Source organism: Thermobia domestica, chromosome 8 (assembly GCF_964235325.1).
Source record: "Thermobia domestica chromosome 8, izTheDome1.hap1.1, whole genome shotgun sequence".
Lineage (NCBI taxonomy): Eukaryota > Metazoa > Arthropoda > Insecta > Zygentoma > Lepismatidae > Thermobia > Thermobia domestica.
Genome location: NC_137461.1, coordinates 269745255 through 269762172, shown reverse-complemented (window position 1 = coordinate 269762172; position 16918 = coordinate 269745255). Strand labels below are relative to the sequence as shown.

At 35.3% G+C, this 16918-nt stretch overlaps 1 protein-coding gene across 1 annotated transcript in view; it reads left to right on the top strand.

The window, feature by feature from the left end:
- LOC145692017 (inter-alpha-trypsin inhibitor heavy chain H4-like) overlaps nt 1-16918 on the top strand; it is a 208836-nt gene that overhangs the window by 93820 nt on the left and 98098 nt on the right. The window contains exon 8 of the mRNA XM_081767316.1: nt 9891-10044. Coding sequence (XP_081623442.1) covers nt 9891-10044 — 154 coding nt within the window. The remainder of the gene's footprint in view (nt 1-9890; nt 10045-16918) is intronic.

Genomic DNA, 16918 nt, shown 5'->3' with positions numbered 1-16918 from the left:
TTAATTCGTTAGACATCTGAGTTAAATTTTGTTCCAGTCGTTGTTCTTGTCGCTGTAATGCTAGTAAAATTCTGTCTTCTAATGTCAACATTCCAGGTGCAATAGGAGCTGTATTCTGCCTGTTGTCAACACTGTCAACAGTTTCATTCTCTACTGTCTCATCAATCATGATTATTCTTGGGATTACTCTGCCACTTCTAAGAACGGTTGAGTTCGTATTCATGAACCTTCTTACTGAGGTAAATTCACCCTTACTTTAGACTTCGGGATATGAATTTACAAGAATCCCGGGTTTCGGCACCAAAAATTTTACAACGACTCACCAAAGGTAGTCGTCAACCCTGGTTCGGCTAATAATATAAGTAAATCTTTAGTGGCAGTAATCGTTTACACCTTAAAATATCTTCCGTAATTATATTCACTAGTACGCTCACCTTTTCTACTGAAATTACAAGTCCATGATAAGTATTAGATAATTTATTCGTTGATACTCTTTTAACGTATATTCACACAAACTGACTTGCAATCACAACATGTCCATTGAGTATCTATAAACAACTACATAGCAACCAACTATACAATAATAATGTATATTTCTTATACCTTAAAAACATTCTTCTTTTGTTATTTTTAAGTAACATTATATCAGGTATAGTGCTTGTGTAGAAGCACTTTCTGCCCAAGATACAAATAATTATCAACCGATACAAAGTATCTCGTTGTACAGTGAGGTAAACAATTGATTAATTTGTGTACAGAGTTTGACTACGACCTGTAGGAATTGTGAACTCTGTGGGTGTGAGTTTCCGGAGAACCTTAGTAATTAGCACTTACACCTTATTATTCGTAGGTAGTGTAAAAGAGGTTCTTGGGCCATGGGACTGGAAAAAGTGAACAAAAAGGACGTTATTTTCATGACTGATGTCTTCAATTCTGCCAATCCACCATTTCTCGTTGTAAATACAGGCTACGGTATCATTAGTTTCAAAGGACAACATGCTATGTTCCGGAAGTACTGAAGTACTGCAATCAGTAAATTTAGCTGGTTCTGAGTATTCATAACATCTGATATGTGTTTGCATCAGAAGTACAAGTCTATGATATTATCTGGTATTCATAATTCTTTTACAAGTAGTAAATCTCTAATTTCATGCTGTTTGACTGAACTTCTTCTAATGAAACATAGATAAATTGTATTCCTGAGATACAATTATACTGTATACTGTATACTGTATCAGCACAAAACCTGAATATCTGTTCAGCTGTAAAAATGGCGAATTTCACTTCTTTGCAACAACTTACAACTCAGAAACTACTCGTTTCAATGATGCGTTTTTACCCACGTATTACTGCAAAACTCTCATTTATTTTGTGCAAATTAGCGATTTTTTACTTGCGCCTTTCCTGATTATTGATGGTGAAAATACACGATTTTCGAAAATTCACTACGTTTAAAAATTTCCAAAAAATCAAATATATGGTTCTCAGATTTGAAACTTGTTTGGGACGTTATCTATTATCTAGTCTCTATGTAGACAAAAAATTGAAGGCGAGTCTTATTCATCTCGTTTCAAACTGCATATTCCAAAACAGGCATTTTTAATTTCCCAAACTCAATGTTCAGAGCTGATTTTTCAGCGTTCTAAAGTACGTTTCAATGTGCACAGAACATAGAATGTTGTCCATTTCATTATCTTTCATATGGGCTTGGTTTGAACTCATTATCTTTAAAACCTAAAATGGTACAGCGTTTAACAGAATCCTCTGAAAAGTGCAAAATACGCACATGCAACTATACAAAATGGCCGCCGCTACAAACAAACCTGCGCGGCTAAAAATAAATGAATACCCGTTTTCAACTCCCTGAATGTAGTACAATCTTAGGTAAAAATTTAAAAAGTATAAAGTTTGTCAGCAACGTTTGACCCGAAAATTGGTCGACTTCATTTGGGGTGCCCCCTATCCGAATATTTAATTTTGATAATTCTTGTCTTATATCTAATTCACATTTCTTTAAGTATGTGTCTTGTAATGTTTTCAATATACCTTCAGACTTCTTTCTATCACTTTCTAATTGATTATTTATTGGTCCAAGTTGTCCCAAAGTTACTACATCTTGTTGATCAATACCATCAGCTACATTAATAAGTGTTTTGTTTTTAAAATCAACCCATGTCGTATTATTTGATGTAAAAATTTTATCTAGATCACTAAGGTATCTAGGCGTCTTTAAGAGTTCTAATTGCTCTTCACTAATAAGAGCCTTATTTTTAATATTATCAAAGATATCCATATTTATTATATATAAAAATTCAGATTATTTAACAGCAAGAAAAACAGGATACGAGCTCCACTGAAATCAATTAAATCAACATTCTCAACTCGAATTGAAAGTTTGATGCTGTTAAATTTATAGCGGTGTATTGGGAAAAATATCTTTTCTTTGGGGTCATATATGATTGGTTCTCTAAACTCTGTATTTATTCTAAATGTTGTGATTAGATCTGTTTCGTTGTGTGTTGTGTCATTGTGTTTTTAAATCATACCTTCTGCAAAATCACGATGAATATTTATAGTATGAAATGGATGAAACTTTGGTGGCTTATCTCCAACATGTTCTGTTTTCTGAGGTAAATTCATCCCACTAAAACCTAATACAGTATTAATGGTATCTAAGGTTATGTCACATTTTACTGAATATTTCAACTCTATTTTTCTTCCTGTTTTCGGTAAATTTAACTCTATCTCCTAAAATATTGATGAAACGTATATTAATTGATCTAATATATTCTTCTAATTCTTTTAAATTATATTGGCCAGGTGGGACTGTGATTTGCTCGGAAAAAGGTACCACTTCTCTACTAATAGAATCTCTGTAATGTATACTAACTGTTAATTTAATATTTTTCTTTAATATTTGGTGTTAAGTATGTTGTATAAAATCCTGCAAGTGCTATTTTTAAGTTATTTTCAAATTGATAGTGCAGAAACGTGCTTAGTACAGATGAATAACCATTCAAATTAAATACTTTCATTTATTATATAATAAAATAAACTAAAATGGATAATTGGGATATTAAAGTAAGGTTAACAGAACAAACAACGAAGAGAAAGAAGAATGATGTATACTTCCTGGTGATATAAGATGTTAAATAGTGGGGCCTTGTGGTTGTGGTAAGACGAAGTTAATGATTGATAATTTCTTGTTGGCACCTGACTGGTCAAAAAATATGCAAATGTTTATATCTATTCTAAAAGTCTCAAGCAATCTCAATATCAACAACTCTAACAACTTTTTTTGAGATATAGAACGTGATATTAAAGATACAATAGCAATAGTAAGAGGAAACAACGAAGAGCTTATTCCACTAGATGAATGTGAGAATGATTCTGTGGTAGTGTTTGATGATTTCATTTTAGAAGAACAAAACAATGTAAGAATTAAACTGTTTCTATCTCCGACAAACCTATTCTGAAGTACCAAAACAATTAATTAGAGATAACTTAAACTTTCTTTGTATTTTTAGATAGGACAATGTAAATCTAAAACACATATATGATGAATTTGTTGGATCTGATTTGTAGTTTGAAAAGTTACACTCTTTATGCAATAAGTGTTGGAGTGAAGAGCATGGTTTCTTAACAATAGATATGACTAGAAAAGTGAATAATGGTAAATATAGAAATAAAATTAAAGAGTTTCTAAAACTGTAATTGAAACGTAGATGGACGTGATTGAACGTGGATGTGTTAGTTGTGCTATATTAAAATTAAAGTTTCTAAAAGTATAATTGAAACGTACGTGAACGTGGATGAACGTAGGTGAACTTGGATATTGTGTAACGTTGGGTAATTTTTTTATTTTTCTTTAATATAATAAATGGATGTTAACACAGCTAAGAAATTTATAAAGTTAAGACAAGAACTTGTTAAAAGATTTAAGGAAATTATGCAGGCTAATCGAAGTAAATATGAGAAATATAAAGAACAAGATCAGCCCGTTATCGATGTAATTAAAGATTTAGGACAAGATATATCAAAAGTAGCAGAAGAAAATAAAAATTTGATCACAGAATTAGTTCCAGCCATAAATAAGAATGCAAGAATAGATTTAGACTTATTTAAAACACCACAAAGATATGACAGTTCTATAGGAGAGGATGATTCACCTGTAACGAAAGAAATAAAACAAATGTGAAAAGAAATTAAAGATAAAGTAGAAAGAACGACAATCCATTTTAGTTCTAGTGCTTCAAGATATTAAGCAACAAAAGATTATAAAGTTTTTGGAATACGAGCAGAGAATGTAAGTGGAAAAATAATACATGTGATAGGAGATATGAACGTTACAGTAAGAGATGATTCGTTCATTAATAGTCGTCATTATACTAGTACAGAAGGTTTATGGGAATTGCTAACAAGAAATAATCCAACAAACTACGATGATGATAATGATTTAGGTGATTATAGACAAATTTTACTTGATTCAAACTACATTTCAGAAGAATGACCCGAAAACAGGAAGACCAAAATCTAGTAAAAGTGGAAAATATAATGAAATTATCAAACCTATTTGGGATGATTATATTAAACCATATCTCCTATCAACACTACTAAGAAAGAAAACGCCAAAGTCTGGAGAAGGAATAAAACTATATAACGAATTAACAAAAGAATACATATGGATGGATGATGTGAGAAAACTAATTGATCCATTGATCACATTTGATTTGTTATAGATGGAGAAGACAAAGCTGGAAAGAGTAACTTTTATAATGAGAAAGTAGGTATTAGGATATGATTAATTCTAAACTCTAACAATTTATTCCTAATGATTCAAAGGGTATAGGTTATTTGATAAAGATATTGAATATGCTACTGCCAAAATTTTGGAATAATGAGAAATATGGAAAAGAATTACTAAATGATTTGATTAAATACTCATTTGAGATGCATATTCCAGAATATAGCTACTGCGGTGCAGGTACTAAGCTACAAGAAAGGTTAGAAAGAGGAAATAAGGGAATAAATCCTTTAGAGGAAGCTTGTAAAGAACATGATATCTAGTACAGAGATAATAAAGATACAATTTCAAGACATATTGCAGAAAAAGAATTAGAAAATAAAGCTTGTGAAAGACCTATTGCTAAAGATGCAAACTTCATAACAGAACGTGTACCAGCTTTAGGAACTACATTAGCGATGAATACAAAAGTAAAGTTTGGTTTATAAGTATTTTGGCTTTCTAAATATCTATTGTGTTAAATCTTTATGGATTTTTCTAATTTTAAAATAAATATAACTATGAAATTGAAAGTTTTTACATTTATAATTCCTAAAGAGGAACTTAAACAATTAAATATTGATCACATTTTAACCAATAAACAAATCAAACAAAAAGAAGCAAAACTAAGTAATGGGCAATGCATGTCTTTATTTCTTTCTATACCGCAAGTTAAGAAAATAAACAAAGAAATGAAGACAAATGATCATTATGGAGATTTTATATTTACTATTCCAACCATTTTAGCTTTAATAAGTGCTCTTGGTTCTGCTGTTGCTGGAGTTGTTGCAGTAGCCAAAACGGTAGATGACGCAAAAATGAATGAAAAGGAATTAGAATAAACTCTAGAAAAGGAATTAGAAAGGAATTAGAGACATAACTTAGCAATGGAAGAGAAACAAGGATGTGAGCTTCCAAGAAACGTAAAGCCCAAAAAAGAAAAGAAAAAGAAATTAATCCTTTAAGTAACTTGGATCTAATACATTTTGTTAAACAGCTTAAGATAAGAAACTTTAGAGGTACATTTGAGTGACAAATTACCTAAAGAGCCAAAGAAGAATGGGTGTGGTATTGTTAATTTTAATACATCTAAAAATATAGGAACACATTGGATTTGTTATTGGAAGGAAGGAAATAGAAAGTATGTGTTTGATTCATTCGGAGGTAATCCACCAAAACAATCATAAAAATCAAACAATATAACCAGACATAATAATATAGAGTACAGTAGCAGCTGTATACAACATTTTAACGAGGTAATCTGTGGACATTTATGTATTACAGTGTTAAAAATGTTTACAGACGGATATAGTGTTCAAGAAATTATTAGCGAATTAAATAGAAACAAAGATGTTTGGAGTCCATAAAAATAAAAGTTTCTTCTTATAATAAATATGGACAATCTTTTAAGACTAATCAAAAGACAATCGAAAATTTAAATGAATCAGACAGGTCTATTGAGTTTGATATTGATGTAGGTGATGGTTTTACACACCCTTATTATGCTGATATGTATGTAACTTTTGAAATAAGGGATAGGGACGCCGATGGAGTGTACACTTCTGGCCCAAATATTAGTTATTAATAATTTCTTACCACAATTGTTTTCTCAAGTACAAGTAATCATGGGCAGATATTTGATATTATAGATTTTCCTGATTTAACTTCGAGCTATAAATAGATGTACGATTTCAAAACCAGAAGCAAATCATTATGATGAATCTTGGATGGGAAGGACTTGTCGAAAAATAGATGATGAAATAGTGTTTTTGCTAAGACTTTTGAAACGATTTTGTTCTTATTATAAAGATATTATATGGAAAGGAGGATTAAAATATACATTTAGGAGAAGTGGTTCTGATGATAATGCATTTCTTGTTTGGAAAACAAACAAAAAAGATGAGACATATCAGAATGATAATCACATCCAGGTAAAGTTAAGATTACAAATATGGAGTTAAGAATGCCTGTTGTTAATTATGAACGTAACGATGGTACCTTGCTAAGATCTAACATGTTAAAAGAGGGTAAGATTTGTATTTTCTTCAACACATATCAATGTTTACAGAAAACTGTTTCAGGCAAATATTTAGAATTCGATTTAACCACATAATTTGACTCAAACGAATTTGATATGCCTAATTTCGTAAGTGCGTTTTTCCAAACTGTTAGCAATGATTATCAAGAAAGAGATGCAAGCTATTTTGATCATTGGAAAGTCCAGAATATCCATTTTCGTATTCTAGAAATGAATCTTTTCCTTTAGAGTTTTTGAACTTGGATTTCAAATAACACAAATATCTAAAAGCTTACGAAACTCATACAATATATAAGAGAGTTAAAATAGGAAAAGCTGAGATGTATTACTATCCAAGAGAGTTTTTAGAAAATAGACCAACGTTTGTTATTAATACAAGCAAACATAAATCAGTAACTGTAAATGATAGAACTAATTTGAAATTGACTGTTAATTTTGAAAGTGATGTTCTAGATAAAACGATTTATATTGTTATGATTGGGAAGAACATTGAATACGACGTGCAGAAAGAAAAGATGATTGAGAAAACGTAATCAATTACATGTTTATTAGATTTGTTTAGTTAGAAAGTGTTTTTATGACAATATCATAAAAAATCATTTAATGAAATGAATATTCCAGATAACATTCCACGAGAGAATTTAATTGCGTTAATTGAGAATATTATGTTAAATCTTGACAAATTATTAACGAAAAATAAACGGAAGTTCAAGAGAATAAAATGTGTCTATACTACTCTTATTACGTTATCCATTCTACTATCAGCTTCTACAGGATTTATTACTGTATTTATTCCTGTTGCAGTGTATTCAATTGTTACAACTGCATTTGCCTTTATAGTTCCAAATAACTATAGAACATAGTCTTTGCATGTTAATAAGTAAGGAAGAAACACTGAGAATCCAAGTACGAAATATACGACTATCATATATATATAGTTCAGAATATGAACAAGTTCTATGTCGCTCACTAAAATATTCTCACCACAAAACAACGTTTCAAATATATATATATATGAGTGGACGACGAAAGACTCCTTTGTCCTATTGTGTGGGAATAAAGCAATTCCCACCGAAGAAAGAAATTATTGCGTCGCAGAAAGAAAGTATACATCGAAGAATAGCTGCTGTCTTTCCAAAATACACAGAGCGTCCACAAAAATTATTTCTATAACCTGGTGACGGTTATAGTTGCTAGAAAGAAGTAAGAGTGTAAACCTGAGAAGAAATTTATTCTTACCAACACATTCAACATAATCATCAAGAACGTTCGGGACCATACTGAAATCGTGTTTGAGGTGAATGGTGGCTTATTTTCTTTGATGTATGACCAATGGACTGACTTCAAGAAGTCATTGTTTCCCATAGAGAACGAGATAAGCAGGATATTTCACTATCAGTATCCGAACTTGTAATCATGTAAACATATAATACATACTAATTAGAAAGTAAGTTTTTATGGTTATATCGTAAAAACTATTTATAAGAAGCCTGTAATGCATTCGAGAAAATTTCTATGGTCAATGGTGTATGTAATAAAAGGTATTCGGTAATATATATGCTGTATAACCAAGTAAAGTACTGTGGATAACTATAAGGTTTGTGCGCTATGCTGTATAATTTACGTAAAAGTACTGCACTAAATAATGTTGGCTAGTGACGGGTGTGCTAGAAGTTATAGGGACGCTAGGATCAGTGTGGGTTTGAGGGGAAGGGTTTGCTAAAACAGGTTTGTATTCTACTGAAAAGCTTAAGACAGGTCTTAAGAAGATCCAAGACTTCAAAAACCAAACAACCAAATTCACAACCATCCTAGAAGTTGCAGCTACACTACTAGATGATGGCGCAAATTAACTCAAGAATAAACTGAGACATCAGAGTGGTCTGCTAGAACTCAGAAGGCGTGAACAGGCAAAGAGCAGAATTCGCCTATTTTCTACAGCGGGAAAACTTGGATGTGGCTCTGCTAAGCGAAATCTTCCCGAAAATGCTTTCTTTCGGAGTTATAAGCTCCGAAAACATGAATCTTTTCTTTATATTAGAGGTCCATAACTCTAATACTATGGGACTTGCCGTAGTCGAGTTAAGACTTCACTTAGGAATTAATATGTGCGCTATCCAAGAAAATACGTGTTTCAGAATCCTAAGGTAGTCATGCAACAACTTTTATAGAGGGAGTTTGGCTACGAGTTTATAATTTGAAGCACTCACCAACTGCCTCTATAAAAATTGTCGCGGAAGTACCACAGGGTTCTGAAACATATAATTATGGATAGCGCACATATTAGTTCTAAGAGAAGTCTTGACCCGACTACGGTATGTCCCATAGTATGTCCCATTTTTTCTTATTTTTGGCAGCTATAACTCCTGGATTTGTGCACCCCAAGTTGGCCTATACTTTTTGTCTTATCTTCTTGTCAGGAATCACCTCTGAAACGTTGTCGTTGTTGTTTTGAAACATCCTGTATATAGTAAATTAAATAAACTAAAGTTTTCGTTTTGAGTGTTGATATATATGTATGAATTCAACGGAGCATTTTTACAAAACTTTTCCCTAGAGCCTGTCTATTCCACGTGTGCCCTCGGAAACTATGCGAACTATACTTCGGCCCAAACCCCGCCGCCTTCTGACGGAGAAAATCCTCCCTTTACTTAGGGAAAAGAAGTGAATGGCATAAGCTGTGTTCCCAATTTGTCATTCAGTCGCTTGATCTTGACGAGTGAAGATCATAGGCTACTTAGAGTGGCTAATAAGACAGACGACAGCGAAGCCCGTGAAATAATTCATTGTGGCAACGCTTCCGCATCTAACAATTGAAAGATGTCGGTCGCAGCAACTTATCCTTCCTCTTTCAAGGGAGGTAGGGGAAATCACATAGCGCCAGCAGGGGCACAGTTGAGATAGAAAGGCTCTAATTATTATTTTTATTTTTTTCTTAAAGGAAAATCTCAAATTCCAAATCTCTTAGTAGGTACAACTTGCTCTGTTAACTTGCTTTTATCATTTGAACAAATCAAATCATTTTAAATAAATTTCTAAGTCTTTTTGTTTGTTTGTTTGTTTGTTTAGTACTGGGATCCAAAATCTCCTTACAAAAATTCCGCTAAGGAACCTTATCCATGCCATTCAGAGAAGGAACCTGAAAGAAAAATATTTTTAGCCACGAAACAAAATATCACTGCAGCTAAAAAGTTCATCAAAAGTTTAGCTGTAGAAGGAGAAGGTATCGTTGTTTTCTTTTCTCTTAAATAACATTTTTATAATTTTACATCCCATAATCTGGTACTCAGATTAGTGATAGTCGTAACTGAATAGAGTATACAGGGTGAACCTGAAAGATGCGCACATACTCCGGGAGGTGAATCCTCACATCAAAAGAAGACAAAGAGTTCTGTTGCATTTTGTCAAATTCCGTATCGTGTACGAGTGACAGGGGCCAACTTGGGATCGAAAATCGAATCCTGACAATTTGAACGGAACAGAAAGGTGTTCACAAACTTCGGGAGGTGATTTGTGACTTTAAAAGAAGACAAGAAATAGTCTTGCATGTTGTTGAATGTGACGAATCACCTCTCGAAATACATGGATACCATTATGTTTCGTTCCAATTGTCAGGATTCGATTTTCAATTCAAAGTTGACAACCCCTGTCACTGGTACACGAAGCGGAACTCGACAAAATGCTACACAACTTTTTTGTCTTCTTTTGATGTCACGAACCAACTACCGAAATATATGCACATCTTACTATAGCGCTCAGGATTCGATTTTCGATTCCAAGTTGGCATCCCTGTCACTCTTACACGACGCGGAATTCGAGAATATGCTACAAGACTTTATGTTTTCGTTTGATATCACGAACCACCTCCCGCAGTTTGTGCACATCTTTAAAGGTCACCCTGTGTAATATCAGTAAATTGATCAGTGCTTCCAATTTGTTGACTCGCTGTGTAGTTGAGATTTTCGACATTTTTTTGTTTTCTTCATATTGCTGTTGAAAACACCGATAACTTTAAGTACCCGTATATTCTAAGCACTAGCTCAAATTCAATTGAAAATATATGTCTTTCGCTTATTTTCCCAAAATTTTCAAAGTTAAAAAGAAGTAGGGTAATAATTTTACTATGTTGTTATCTTTTCAACATATTTCTTTGTCAATTCAAAGGAATTTCTTTGTTGAGTGTAATTCCAAATTTGATCCAAGTAAGGCATACGTATTTCGAATGTCATATTAAACTTTTGGTCTATGTGTCGTATGACTTCACTGTTGAGGAACAGGATTCAACTTTTGAAAAAGAACAAAATGTAAGCTATTGTTCTTCATACAGTCCCATTCAACCGAGTGCACCACTAACTACCAAAATACTCAATCACACTGAAACTCTTCCAAGCGACATGCGACGATATTGTTTATCCCTGACAACGCTGATACATAGAACGGGGGGAAGGATAGTATTTTAAAGAAGGTCGTAATTGATGTCCTATGTAGGAAAAAATGTTCTAAAATGTTCTTCTCTCTTCCTGGTTTCTGTTTGCTTCTCCTATTTGACAACAGAGGCGGCTCGTAGCTAAATAAATAGGTGAGGCACAGAAAACATGGTCGTAGTGTTTAGTGGCGGTGAAACTGGTTCTTTCTCCCCCCGGTGCAGGATTTTTCCCACGATTTTCGGGCTGCTAGTAATCTAATAAGCATAGTGTGAAACCGATCACTTGAGGGGGGCATAAAAGTCAAGGTTCCCCGTGTTGTGGAGGTGTTATTGACTCCACTGGCAACGTTATATCTGTAGAAGACGAAGTGGCATTCGTTAATCTAGATCTTCTTATGTTTTGTTACACAAAGAACATTACTCTTAAGATAACGATAATCGGGTTAGAATCTTTTATTGTTTCTTTCTTCAAAGTTGGATCACTGTTGCTCCCTCCTTTACCTCCTATTCGGAAAAAAGGGAAAACAAGTAAGTTATGCATCGAATTTCTAACATAAATATTAAAACATGAATTTACCTTACACGTACAGAAGATCGATGTGACGATCCTTTCATGTTGCAAATCGTGTGATTACTTCATCATACCGAAACGATCATATCACAGGAACTGATGTCCTGTCTTTCTACACATTAATTCAGGACAAGATCTCCTAATACACTGTCACAAACTCACAAAAAATACTCCACACATAAATATCTTACAAACGCGCAATATCGCTTGAAAACAACTCATAAAAATACCATACACGTAAATATCTTACAAAGGCATAATGACGCTTGAAAATAAAATAAAATATGAAGAAAATTACGATATTACATCCGTCGATTTTCGCGCTCTTACTACAAAAATGTGTTTCACAGCATTGCCATAACTGTTATATACAGTAAACATACAGGGTGTTTCAAAACAACACCGTCAACTTTTGGGAGGTGATTCCTGACATCAAGATAAGATAAAAAGTATAGACCAAACTGGGTGCACAAATGCTTCCTTTCGGAGTTATAGACTGCCGAAAACATGAAAAAATGAACTTTAAAGGTCCATAGCTCCAAAACTATGGGACCTACCGTAGTCGGGTCAAGACTTCACAGAGGAAGTAATAGTGTCCTACCCAAGAATCCATGTTTCGGAATCCTAAGGCACTCACGTAACAATTTTTATAGAGGAAGTTTTGCTACGAGGATATAATTTCAAGTACTCACCAACTACCTCTATAAAAATTGTTGCGGGCATACCGCAGGATTCTGAAACATGGATTTTTGGATAGGGCACATACTAGTTCCTAAGTAAAGTCTTAGATCCGACTACGATAGGTCCCATAGTTTTGGAGCTATGAACCTTTAAAGTTCATTTTTCCATTTTTTGGGCAGCCTGTAACTCCGAAAAGAAGCATTTGTGCACCTAGGTTGGTCTATACTTTTTGTCTTATCTTGGTGTCAGGAATCACCTCCCAAACGTTGTCGGTGTTGTTTCGAAATACCCTGAATATTGCTTTTATCGTCAGTTTTTAGCATGTTTACTAGAAATTAAGTACACTTCAGAGATCACGAGAAGAATCCTAAAACAGGGGGAGCAGGGAAAGATCAACGACACGGTCAAGTCCATTTTTGGTTTTTGAGGTGTGGTCTATAGTTGAATGTCGTCTGCTACTCCGGGTAAAGTGATCTGTGTACTATTCCGTGGTGTCATTTGAAACACGTGTTGTGCTTTGTGTTTCGTGCTTAGTTTCGTTGTGTTTTTCCAATCAGTGTGTTTTTAATATTAAAATATACTGTGTTTTAGTGTAATTGCGAGCTCTAGGATGAAAAGCGCGACTATTCATAGTGATTCTCGAGAAATAATAAGCAACATTGTTGAATTCTGTGACCGCGAATCAAGAGAGCAACAGTGTTTAGTACCTCTTGGTCAAGCCACAGAACGTGCTTCTAGAGCTACGGGTTTGTCTAAATCAACTATAAAAAGAATTCGCAAGGAGTCTCTTACACGGAAAGTGCATTCTCCGACACGAAAATTGATTTCTCCTGGTAAACACAGGAAAAGACCCGATCACAGAAATGCCATTGTAGACGATTTTGATTTGTGTGTTATAAGAAATACTGTGAATGAAATGTACATGTCAGATCACATTGTACCAACATGTGCTAAGCGGCAAAAACTGCGGCAACTGTAATGGGGCAAAAAAAAAAAAAAATCCCTTGGAAAATAAATTCATTGCGCAAGGTACTGAGACAGTGTGATTTCATTTGGAAGAGATGTAACAATAGGTAAAAGGTGTTGATTGAAAGACCAGATATTGTAACGTGGAGGAGGAAATATTTATGAGCTGTCAAGAGATATCGGAAAGAAAATCGCGCTCTGATATATCTTGATGAAACTGGAGTCGACAGCAACATTACAACAAAGAAGTGTTAACAGTCAGACGATGTCGTAGTGGTCCATGCAAATGCTAGTTCTGCATATCGACTCATAGTTGCGGTAGCATTAATGGATTTGTGCCAAACGCGTGTCTTATATATAAGGCAGGTAGTAGTAAAGGTGATTATCACAGTCAAATGAATGGTGAGAATTTCCAGAAGTGGGTTAGAGGAAAACTTATCCCAAATATTCCTCCTCGGTCTGTCATAGTAATGGATGACGCTCCTTACCATTCAGTAGAAGCAAAAAAAGTTTCTTCGGACTATAGCTTGAAAATCGATATGTTCTCCTGGCTAAAACCCCGACAAATTAGCTGTGATGAAACCATGAGGTAGGTGGAATTAAACGCTATAATTCAAACCAACAAACCTCGTGAGAAAACGTATCGTGCGCACAAATTACTTGAAGAACATGGCCACACAATGCTTCGTCTTCCCTTGTACTCGTGTGATTTGAGCCCGATAGAACTTTCGTAGGCCAAGGTGAAAAAATATATACACCATCATAACACGACAGGGTTACTTTCATTCACAGCACTCCGGGAGCTTATCTCAACTGCAATATCATCATGCACTTCAGAAGATTGGAAGGGTTTCTGTCAGCGTGTCGAAAAGATAGAAAAACAGTATCGGGAGCGGGACGGCTTGATGGAAAATGAGGTAGAAAAAGTTTTGATTTCGTTTGGAGGAACAGAATATAGCGACAGTAAGGCGTCAGAAATTCGGAGGGTGCCTTCGAGATGATGACAGTGGCGAATTGGCACAACCATTATCACAGTAAATACCCTTTTTATTTCGTTTTGACTATAATTTTTGTTATACTAGCTACAGTGTCAGGCGTTGCAAGGATATTCCTTGGTAAAACATGAAGGTGGACGTTAGGGATACGCACAAGACAGGATATGAGGCTGTCTCGACTCGAAAATATGTAATGAAAATGATGTCTCGTCTCAAACAATAAATGTTTCTATTGGAAGCACTCTGTCTCGACTCGCATTTTTTTGACGAAGATTCTGTCTCGTCTCGTCTCGAGCGAAACCTTAGTGGACGTCACTTAAACGGAATCTCAGGTATCACTATTCATCTCAGCGACTCCGAAAAAAAACTGTTCAATCGACAGTATCATAGGTCGTTTGTACACATATTTCCCTCCCCTCCTCCGCCCTAGGAGTGTTAAATTTGCAGTATTTCTCTCTTTCTAGGGTATAAATGATATTTGTACCAAGTTTGATTGGAATTGTTCGAAACCTCTGCTGGCACATGCATACACACACACACACACACACACACATGAAAATTCAACGTTGCCATTTACCTGGACCAACAACATAAGTGAACGAAGATACTCTATTTTCCGCTAACATGTCGATGGCCAGCCCCAATTTCAAACAGTAACTTCATTCACTTACGTTATGGGTCCAGGTAAATGGCAATGTTGCATTCTAATTTAACATTGAGCCCATACAGAGTGTACAGCCCAAATGGCTCGTCCGATTAAAAAAAAAAATCCTTCACTTTAGATTAAAAACATCATATTTGAAGATGGTTTCTCCTCTTACATTTTGTTGTAACTCTGATAATAACAGAGTTATTCTATGTCAGGGGCCTTTTGAGACACCTTGTAGATATATATACGGGGGTTAGAGAAAAATCTAAAACATTTGCAAAAGTGTGAAAATCAGACCTAGTATGGTGTGGGGCCTCCTTCTGCGTCCAAAACAGCTTAAATCCGACGTGGAATGGACGTATACAGCTCTTGAATCGTGGTGTGTGGAATTTTGTACCATTGTTCCTCCAAAACATGCTCCAGTTCCTTAAGGGATGCTGGTGGAGGGTAATGAGACGGAACGCGCCTTTCTAACTCAGACCACAATGGCTCAATGATGTTCAGATCTGGTGATTGTGGGACCTAGGGGAGGTGTGATAGCTCCTGATCATGCTCCTGGTCATGATTTCACCGTTTTTGCAGCGTGACAGGGCGTCAAATTATCTTGGTAGATGCCATCACAATCAGGGAACAATATTTGGGCCATGGGTAGAACCTGGTCCCCCAAAATGGCCTCATACGCCTTAGCATTCATCATTCCATGCAGGGCTATGATGGGACCTACGGAAAACCACGATATCACTGCCCATACTGTAACAGAACCACCCCCATGTTTTACAGTTGGGAGCAGACAGTCTGTATCATAGCCCTGCGACGATGTTCTTCATACGTAAGTGAAGGTCGATTCATCGGACCACATTACGTGTTTCCACTGCTCATGAGTCCACGCCTTGTGGTCATTGCACCACTGGATACGCCTCTTCGCATTTACTGCTGTGACCAGGGGTTTAGCGATAGCGACTCAGCCATGAATTTTCATTTTATGAAGTTCCCGTCGCACTGTTTTCGATGAAACCGGGTTCTGTAGGCCGGAATTGAGTTCACACGTAATTTTCATTGCAGTGGTCTTCTTTGAGCTGCTACAATCCGTTTTAATGCCCTCCGGTTCCTATCTGACAGGATTGTCTTTCGACCACTGTTGTGCTTTGCAGACGTCGTTTGCCCATGAATTGTGTATGCCCTCGTGACATTGGACGCAGTGCCTTTCGACACCCTTACAATGTTCGCCACTGTTGCCAGTGAAGCTCCAACCAGACGGGCACCAACGATCGTGCCCCTTTGGAAGTCTGTCAGGTCGCCCATCTTACCGTACCACTTTCACCCCACGACACTCACAGGTGAACTGGTTATTGCTGACGGAAGAGGAAGGTCCACATGACACATTGAAAAAAAAAAAAACGATCGGCATCCGCAACACGCGTTTTACAGTGGAGGGCCAAACTTACGTGTCATGTATGAAGTGTTTTTAGATTTTTTTGTCCTTTCCCTGTTGCCTTTTTATATATATTACAAGCTGAATTAAACTTAGACGAACCCAGACCTAAAGGAAGAGTTTTCTGCCCAAATCTCATAAGCAGTTTCAAGTTTTAATACTATAGAAACTGACCCCCCTTCCCTCTTAGAAATGTAATTATCAAGACGCTTATTACCGTTAGTTAAAAGTTGAAATACGGAGTTTCATGCATCCAGCTTAAGCAAATCCTTCTTTACTTTATAAATATTTTCTGAATAAGTAATGGGGAATTTGAATATTAAAGAAAGTTCACCCTTTGTTCTTTCCTTTTTGTGTGTTGAATTTTCAGTTTTTTT